Genomic DNA, 10,000 nt, shown 5'->3' with positions numbered 1-10,000 from the left:
AGCGGCCTGAGGCAAACCAGTTGGCTATTTACAGGTGTAGCTGAGAAGTTGAACGAGGAACAGGTCTTGAACCTGGGATCTCCGGATCTCAAGTGCCCTAAGCACTGGGCCGCATTGCCTCCATCACAGCGTAATCATTGCTTGTAAAACCCTGATGAAGAAATTACAATTACAAATTACATACTTAATTGACCGCTCCCCATAGGGGCTTTTCAGGGCCAATGAAACACAATAAACGAAACAACAGAACACAACAACAACAACTGTTAAGAATCCCAACTGGCCGGAGGCAAACCAGATTGGCTATTTACAAGTGCAGCTGGGAAGTTGAACCAGGGACTACCAGGAACAAATTCAACGAGTGGTCAGAGCGGGTCTTGAACCCGAGATCTCTGGATCTCAAGGCAAGCGCCCTAACCACTGGGCCACACTGCCTCCATATTGCCTCCTTCGAATTATTGGCTTTTCATAATACCGTAGAATCATCCTTGCTCTTGTTGGTTCTTGATATCCCGTGATTCGCAAAATGGCGTCTTCTTCTCGGGCTGCCGTGATTCAGTATTTTCCGCAACACACAATAAGTTGCTAACAACGCTGGGAATGATTCCAAAAGGACACGTCGACATTACAAATAACCTTTTTACGTGTCAACCTTCAAGTAAACTACCTGTAGACACCCCAGACTAACAAGATGAGCAAGATAGACTCGTTTCGCTGTGAACAGTTTTCGGGAAGCAGGGTTTGTGGACTGGGGCTCGTTTCTCAAAAGTCCCGAAACTTTACGGGGCGTTTTCGGGTGTCACAGTTCCCTTTGTATCTCAAGAACGGAGAGGATTTTATTCGCCAAACTTCGCAGTTATTTTTCTTTTTGTTGCCTTGAAAACATGTTAAAAGATCGGCTTTCTAAAACAAGCGGTTGGCAATTTCACAAATGGCTTTTCGGGCCCGAAAAGTTTTCGGGACTTTCGAGAAACGGGCCCCTGGTTCGAGCACTTGTCGTCTTCTACGCACTTCGTCTCGGGTTCGTGTACTCTCATAAAAAACCAAGATATGATTTTTAACCCACTTAAGGACGGTGCCCACTAATTAAAGATATTTTTTCCCCTATGTGTGATTATGCAGGAAATGGAGATCTTAACAAGTGTTATTGAAATCCAAAAAGAAAATTGGGGGTAACCACGCATTTTTCAAAGATAATTGATGAATAATATTTGTAAAAAGCGTTAAAATACAAAGCAATGTATGAAGTTCTTTCTCAAATTGAAGCTTAATTATCACTCAAAAATGCATTGTTACCCCTAATTTTCTTTTTGGATACCAAGAGTACTTACTAAGATGTACTTTCTCCGGATAGTTTTAAACCGCGCAAAAATATCCCTGTATTAGTAAGCATCACCGATAGGAAATCCGCGTATCTCGAGATGCGCAGAACGTATGCGCAGTAACAATAGTAGGCACCGTCCTTAAGTCACTTTAATTTGATGTGATTTGATTTGATTTACAATAAGTAGAGCAGTTGTGCTCTGCCAGAAAGGTAAGCTTCATTATTAGGAGCCAGTAATTTCTGCTTTGCGGTTTTGATGCTGTTTTCCCATTCATTTGTCTCAACAGTTCAAACGTTTGGTCCCGTGACACAAAAATTTTTCCTTCAGCAAATGGGAATAGATCTGAGGATGAATGTAAGTAGTTGCTACTTCGTTTGCGCGTCATCTATCAACCTCGTTCCCAGGGCAGGGCTTGAAATTGCGACTCACTGGTTGTCAATGCGACCAAAAGTTGAGTGCTGGCGACCAGATTTTCAGAACTGGCCGCTAGCTGGCGAATCACGTTTTGTCTGATAACCCAGGATAAACAGTAGACAACTTCTGTGTTTGAATCTTTAAATGACGAAATCATTCGGAAATGGTAGCTAGAACACGACTCACCTTTCTTTTCCCACTAAAATAATGTCTAAATAGTACAAGAACATCGGCTTAACACAATTTTAATTGATAGCACAAAACTTCGATCGCTACGTTTACTAGGCGCCATATTGTTTCAGCGGCTTCATGGGATCGTGGGCGCACTTTAACACCATGTGCTTTTTGCAAGTTACGTGAGATTTTGCGGCCGGTAAGATTCAGTCAGAAGGTTAATTGAAAATTTAAATCCATCATTATTTGTGAATGCTGAAAACGTAGATTTGGCCAAATTACCGAAGGACCTCCTCGGAACTATTGTAGCTTGATATTGATAATATCTTGATAATGAACCTGGACATCGTATAATGAGTTCGAAATTTGTATGGAACCTTCAAAAAGCAACCTGTATCCTTAACGTAAAGTAAGTTGGAGAACTTGTCCCCTCTGTTAGAAAGCGGACACCTGCAAAATTGACTAAACAAGGTGATTAATAAATGGAGATAACTATCCGTAGAAAAGTAATTTAAGAAACCAAGTTCCTCTGATTCTAGAGGATACTGAAACCTTGCGACCCGCTCCTTTCATTTTATCCCAATCGGAGACTAGTACGAGCATCGTGGTTGTGTGGGGGCCTAGGCCGAGCAATTGTAGTATTGTTTTTACTGACGATAAAGGTAAGCAAGCTGTTGGAGAATAAAGAACTACGTTTTGAAGAGGTGAAAAGAAAGGACAAAGGACCCATGTTTGCCTTGATATGGACAATACGGACTAACCCTAACGTTCTGTGCTTTGACAAAAGCCGCAAACGACAGTGGCTTTAGAGGTCTTTCTCGTGCTGTTTTTTCTTCTTGCTATTTAATAATTATGACTTTCCTTCCATGCAAAGTAACATTTAAAATCCTTTTCTTACGTAAGTCATATGTTAAATAAGTTGGCGACCAAAATTTATGATCCGGCGACCAAATTCTTCCCATTAGTCGCCAGCTGGCATCTGAGCAAAAATAGTTCATTTCGAGTCCTGCCTGAGGGTCTCCACTGTCGCTGTCGTTGTCATCGACAGAGAGACCCTGGGAACGAGCTTGGTCATTTATTGTCGCGAATCGCTTCGGTTGTGTCAGACACCAGTGTAGCTGTCTTCACATCCAACAAATCCTGCTAAGAATGCTATTCCCGTGAGGCAGGGGATAATGAGAGCTTAAAAGGGAAAGAATGAGTATCTTATCCCGGGAAGAAGAGACTGAATCAAATGAAATTAAATGTTTATTTAAGATCATGGGACGTAACAATATCTGATGTTTGCATGTTTGTTTACCAACCCTAACCCAACTTTTGACATTGTTGCTCAAGTTTATGCCCACAAACCAACTGAAAACACCACTGTTTTAATATTAGAACTACCAGGCCTCAGTTGTTCTAAGGGTGGATAGCGCTATCCACTGGATAAATCACTATCCACTCGATAACTCAATCGGTTTTGCTAGTGTTTATCCGCTAGCTAGTGATTTATCCGGTGGATAGCACAATCCACCTTTTGAACAACCGAGGCCAGATAGTTGTGTGTTTAATTTCTTCTTTTTTCCCTTGTAAGGTTCTTCTCAAGAAGGCGAAACCATCGGAAGCTGAAGCTCTTAAACGTGGCTTCACCATGTTGACAAGTCCTTCCGAGATGGGAAACAAGTTCAAGGTATTTAGCCTCGTACAGCTTGGACTTCCAGAGCCAGCTGCCTTCAGATAACACAGACGGTATCTCATTCTGCATTGCTCTGTTATCTAACTGCTCATCAGTTCTACCAGATATTGATCTCACGAAAGTAAACATTTGTATCTTGACGCTGCGTTACCAGGATTTTTAAACAAGCGACCTTGTTGGATGATTTTGGCGACATGTCTACCTTTCCACCGCTGAATGATCCTAAATCCTCAAAATCGCGACACAAATCGTTCTTTTCGGATAGAGTATCGTCCTGGTAGCTACCTTGCAGGACACCGTATTTCAGCAAGTCATGTTTTGCATAATAGCTTCCTGTATCGACAGTTACTCTTTGGATAACAGTTGGCGTTTGAAATGTAACCAAGAGAAAGTCCTTCTCTTGAGGATGCAGCGCCCAGAAAAGCCCACTACCTTTTTTATAAGCATCTTCTGCCTTCCCTTCATGAGATGACATTGATGTCGTTACTGTTGCTGGAGGATTCAATCCTCTAAATTTCTGATCATAGTGATCAAAAAATGGTTCTCTCTGTTGTCGGCCCGACTGTCCCTTTTCTTTGAGGGAAGATGTGTCACCAATGTGTTGAAAAAGCGACGCCGGAGGGGTTAGCATCTTCCCGGACTTAATACCACGCCAATGTCCCATCAACCAATCGATGGGCATTTCATCATACATGAGGTAGAAGTAGGAAGCGATGTTTGCGAGGTCTTGGTTGTGATAAACTTTCGCTTTGCTTCCTTGCACTGTAACATCAAGAATCAACCAACCCTTTTTGTTTTGGCCACTAATGAAGTCCTGCAATTTAGGCACAAAGCTTGGCGATGAAATGACGTCGTCTTCAAGGTGAATGTAATAATCTGATAAATCTTTGCAGAAACACATGACGAATGAGGCATCGACATTTTCTTTCGAGCGCCACTTTCTTCTGCTATCGGAGTCGCCATATTTCGGTTTGATGTTCGTAAGTGGTGGATAGAACTCTAACGGTGCTTCGATTACCGTTAAAAGTCCCTGGTTAATATACTTGTCAAATATGTTTGAGATTTCCGTTATTGCCCTGGATTTTGGTGGTCCGTCAATATCGGCCAGAAATATGACAATGAGGGTGTTATGCTTATCTTCATCGCTCATGTTGTCGATCAAACTCTGAGTGGTTTTTAGCAGATAATTAGCTCCCGAAGGCCTTTCAACTGACGCAATCCCAATCGAAAGATATCCTTTACAAAATAAGAAAAAAAAATCAGGTTTTTGTTTTTTATCTCGCTTCTTTCATTCGCATGTTTTTTCTTTTTTACAGCGGTAAATGTTTTGAACCCAGGCATTAGTATCAACTAAGTGAAGTGCGATCGTCCGGTTGAGTGTAGTGCTGAGGAGGACTCTTTTGGGTGACGTGTCGACAACCTTAGTGGAAGTCATCTCAGATGACTTCCAATCAGGTTCAGAGTCGAGTGATCCAAGTAACATACTCTGGTGGTTGATGTGATTGGTCAAGTGTCAGTTAAGCCTTGCTTTCATTGGCTGTGAAGACTATAGACAGTAATCGCTAGTTGTTGTCCTTCAGTAGCATTTGGAGTAATGATTCCAAGTTCGAGTGAGGCCTAACACTACTGTGAAGTAAAAAAATTAGGCTTGGGCCGAGCCGAATTTGTCCTTGTGAATAACATCTCACATACCCACGGCCAGCTCCCGTTCTAGCCTTGTAGCTCAGTCGGTAGAGCAGCGGTGATCTAATCCGAAGGTCGTGGGTTCAAATCCCACCCTGGTCAGAGTTTTTCTCTGTCCTTGTGTGGGCCCAATTCCGATACTAGGGTTGATCCCTGATGGAATAATTGTGTACAAAAACTTCACGGTAGTGTTAGGCCTCACTCGAACTTGGAATCATTACTGTAAACAGTGATTCGTGTTCGCAGCCAATGGCATGAAGGCTTAAGGTGGCTTAACACACCCTTGGTCAGTGGTATTTATTGAAGGCCGGCACGGATTTTGAAAAACAAAAGAAATATGGTGAGCGTGGAGAAAACTTTTTAAAATGCGGTATAATTTCGTTTCCGTTACTTAAACGTCATGGTGCTTTAGAAGTTAGAATCCTTCAGAGGAACCCACATTCTCTCCCCCAGGGTCCGCTTCAGTTTTGGTCAGCGCCAAGAACACGGACTCTGGCCACAGCCGAAGCAGGAAGTCTGCGAATCACTGACTCTTATGCGCATTCTCAGAAATTCGAAACTATAACGCTCGTCAACGGTTGCAACATTATACTGAAAACGTCTGACAGCGAATTATGAAAAATCTGTCTGTTGGAATCCTTTTGAAAACAGCTTTTAAAAGTACTTTTATTTCTATTATTTTGAGTAAGCAAATGCTGCAAAAAAACTAATGAGTGAATTTTGCGTAAATGAGGAATAAGCATCATTTATTCCTTGTTTTAATGTAGATGCATTGCCATGGTAACAGCCTGCAGAGGACATTAACTGTCAAAAATATAAACCATCGTGGAAGCACTTATCAGTGAACAAGTTTGAGCTTCTGGGCAAAAACCGCATAAATATAGCAGAAATGGAAGTACAAGTGCTTAAAAAAAAACTGTTAAGTCACCTTAACTGACAGTCGCCCGATAACATCACGACTTCGTTTATTAACTGCATCAACGACCAGTGTTAAACTACTGACTCAAATCACTAATGTTGACGTCCGCTCAGGTTTTCGAAACGTCAATCACCACAGGACGAAAATTCAAATTTCCGTATCTGTTAAACGTAACGGAAACTTGAAAATGCTGTTTTCAGCTCGCGGATTCTTGGTGTTTCGTCCTGTGCACTCACCCGGACCATCGTACTTCACTCAGTTATGACAATTTATCTGTGGCAAACAAATGCTGCCGTTGAGTCCGAGCGCAGTTTTACAGATAGCTCTGATGATTGTTTCTGAAAACAATGGGCACAAGAAAGCGTACAGCGCTGGAGCCGGTGCAATGAAATAAGAAGTTGTTAATAGCTGTGGTATCTGCTGAACTTTTGCCTTTAGTAAGTAAAGCAGAAGTCAAAAGGCCATTTTCGAGTTCATGTTTGCGTCCTCATCAAAGCGAGTCTGGGTGCAAAGTTTTTCTAATGGCAATTAGTTCTATTTTACATATGAATGAAAACTAATTTTCAGAAGAAAAAATTTGCACTTAGACTCGCTTTGAAGAGGACGCAGACATGAACTTGGACATGGCCCATTGTTCATCAGTCGACCGAGCGAATGAAGGGTACAGGTCAGTTTCTGTGATAACGCAAAATCCGGCATCCTTACTATGCAGTTTATTTTTAAAAATGGAAGTACTTACGCTTCGTTGTTGGGTATTGTCCGAGCTTTACCACCTTTGGGCTTTCCATGATTTCAACGGCTGGACACAAAGCGTCCTCCCGATGCCCCATTTGAACTGTTTAATAAAGAAACAACATGAAAGTCTTAATTGTGACCTCATGTGGGACTTATGCACCAATCATTTGAAACTCCCGGACTTCCCCCCCCCCCCCCCATCCCATCCGGGAATGAGCGGGGCAATGCGGGGACGTTCACTCCATGCTCACTCTTTCTTGGTACCCCTACACCGGGGGTCACAAGCCTCGCATCCTGTACCGGGGAAATAGGCGGGGAGTGACTCCATGGTCAGCGGTTTTCATTTCACGCCACATGCTTCAGTGTTTTAGCAAGGCCTAATAACCGTCAATGGCAGTATTCCCCTGTAATCTATGTCCTTTACGTTTCATCGTTAACTTGAACTGAATTAATGTATAGATTTTCTTAAGCCTAAAAGCAGAGCTCCCGTTTCTAAGCTCAGAAAGCAATATAGTGCATATAGAATAAGTATGCTTCTCCATAAAGTACAAAATTAATCGTCATTAGGGCCTGGCCAAATAGGAAATGTTTGGCGACCGAACAACATCAAACATTGTTTGCCGACCAAACATTTTACCTTTTGGCCACCTTTTTTGGTGCTGTTTGATCGTGTTTGATACAATTTGAAGACCATCAAACATTCGATCAAACAACTTAAAACATTTCTTTTGTTCTCGTGTTTGATGGGCGAAGTTTTGTTCGTTTGGACACCGTGTCAAACATGTTTGACGCGCGTATGCGTACCACGCTCACTCAGCCGCTTGTATCCATGTGTTTTTGACGTATTTGTGACGCATAGTTCTTTGCTTGTGGAGTTTGATCTGAGTTAGATCAAATATGTTGTAACCGTTTGGTAGCCCGGTCCCAGAGGTTTTTCTTGATCCGCGAGAGAGCGGCGAAGCAAAGAACGAAAATGGAGCATAAGACTAGCAGGGAACTGTTCTAATCGTCTGTGTAACAAGATCTTACAGCGCATCTTAATTTCTCCAATCGCGTGTAACCACAGTTACTTGCGTTTCGAAGAAAAATGTGTTCTTCTCCCGATTAGAGAGCTGCCACTTCAGACTCACTCACTGCGACAGAGTAACGAAGACTAATGACACATTTCTTTTGAAAGAGCCAAATTGCTATGGTAACTGCGACACCTGTTCCATATTTTTGACAACTCATTGATCATGGACCTTTTTGCAGATACGGCGACCATTTTGATTTCTATTGTTTCAAATACTTATTATGGGATGCCCAGGGGGCAAATACATATTAATTTGCCCCCTGAGCATCCCATAATGTCTCTCGATACAATAGAAATCAAAATGGCTGCCGTATCTGCAAAAAGGTCTATGGCTGCAGCAGCAGAACTGGTAACCACGATCTCATGTGGGGCGCCTTTGCAATTCCAGTTAACCAGTACCGTTGCTGGAAAATGGTAAAGAAGAGCCCTCCTGCCTCTGTTTGCAATACCTCCAATTAGTATAATTACATAGTTGATTATTGAAAATTCTCTGCACTGATTGGTTGCACTTGAGGTGATAATTACGCGATAATCACGTCCGCAGTTTTTTTTCAAATTGCCTTATAAGGATTACCACTGGGAAGTGACAACATGAGTGATTACTCCTCCGTGCGCTCATTCTGAGACAATGGAAACGACCTAAGCGGTTTTTTTCAAAATGCAGACAAGCTGTTTTATCGAGGTGACAGACGGGGAAATAAATTGTTTTTAAAGAAATGCATCTTTTCTAAATAATCACCTATGTAATTATACTACAACAATAATTTGCCTCGCCTTCGTCAAATAATGTAAGTGTTCGATAATTATTGATACAACATAAAATATATTTCCCTCAAAAGATGTTGTAATAAGTCTCAACACAAAAACTCCCTTAAAAATGTCCAATCTATCATTAATCTGAACCATATTTCATTTCTAACAATGTTTTGTTTAACAATATGAAGTTCATTGCCTCAGCCACAAAATAAGACGTTCTCATAAACTAAGGTTGTAAATGAAAAGAGCGATTTAAAATATAATACCATGGCAATTTTAGTACGGATGGGGAAAAATGCCTCTGCCCTCGCTTCAATTGATTTCCATACCAATTTTATTCTTTTTGAGAATTTAAACCACTGTAAGCACTTCTCTTTCGTTGGTTATTCTAGCTTGTTCTATCTCCAGTAACTTTTAAGAGTCTCCCTTCTGTCTTTTTGCGACGCTTTTTAAAGGAAAATTTTCGCGAGTAACATTTATCCGAAATTTTTTATTCTGGCTATTAAACCTGACCCATTAATTCCTGGGATTTATAGACTAAGCCCTAATTTCATGTTTACCGAGTTTGGAAATTGTGAAGAAGACCTACCCTCTACCGACTGTCGGCCCACTGACAAACAGGACAAGATCTTTAGAATTTTTCAAAAGCTTGTAAGGGTTTAACTTACTGAACAGTTTACAAGTCTAAAATGTTACATTGTGCATAGGTAAAACCGAAAATGTTACATTTGAAGCACAATAACCGCTGTTCCTTCAAAAACTTCGTTGATTTGATGACCAAAAAAAAAAAAGAACACGTGATTAACAGAACTCGGTTTGTTTCATTTGGTGGCTCATATTGGAGCCGTTTTGTTTCAAACCAAGCTTAGTTTAGAGGGTAGAACTCAGCAATGTCATAGATCAGCTAACCCTACGAGAATTTGTCGGCATTGCGGAATTGAAAATCGTGGATTATGCGGGCGTGTTCAGAGAAAAATAAGTTAAAACGTAACAGGGTAAAGAAACCCAGGGATGCAACAAGTTGGCTATTTACTTAATGTGTTGAAGATGGAGTCGAGATTCGGGTATTTTATCTCTACCCAAAGGGGGTAATTCGCCAGTGGGATACGCCATCTTGTATTAGCTTTTTCACTAGTTCTGAGGTCGCCAAGAACTAAAGGAAGTGACAGTTGTTTTATAACTTATACGATTGCTCTGGTTAAGGGTTTCCTTGACCACGTCATCTGTTGGTTTAGAGATGGGGA

General features: G+C 41.4%; 1 protein-coding gene across 1 annotated transcript in view; it reads right to left on the bottom strand.

Moving 5' to 3' along the window:
* Positions 1-3,143: 3,143 nt before the first annotated feature.
* LOC138026358 (alpha-1,3-mannosyl-glycoprotein 4-beta-N-acetylglucosaminyltransferase C-like) overlaps positions 3,144-10,000 on the bottom strand; it is a 7,582-nt gene continuing 725 nt past the window's right edge. The window contains exons 2-3 of the mRNA XM_068873680.1: positions 6,933-7,028; positions 3,144-4,827 (exon numbers count right to left, since the gene is read on the bottom strand). Coding sequence (XP_068729781.1) covers positions 3,689-4,827; positions 6,933-7,028 — 1,235 coding nt within the window. The 3' untranslated portion in view covers positions 3,144-3,688. The remainder of the gene's footprint in view (positions 4,828-6,932; positions 7,029-10,000) is intronic.

The sequence above is a fragment of the Montipora capricornis genome, chromosome 12 (assembly GCF_036669925.1).
Source record: "Montipora capricornis isolate CH-2021 chromosome 12, ASM3666992v2, whole genome shotgun sequence".
Lineage (NCBI taxonomy): Eukaryota > Metazoa > Cnidaria > Anthozoa > Scleractinia > Acroporidae > Montipora > Montipora capricornis.
Note: the sequence above shows the minus strand (reverse complement) of the source record. Positions and strands in the feature narration are given on the sequence as shown.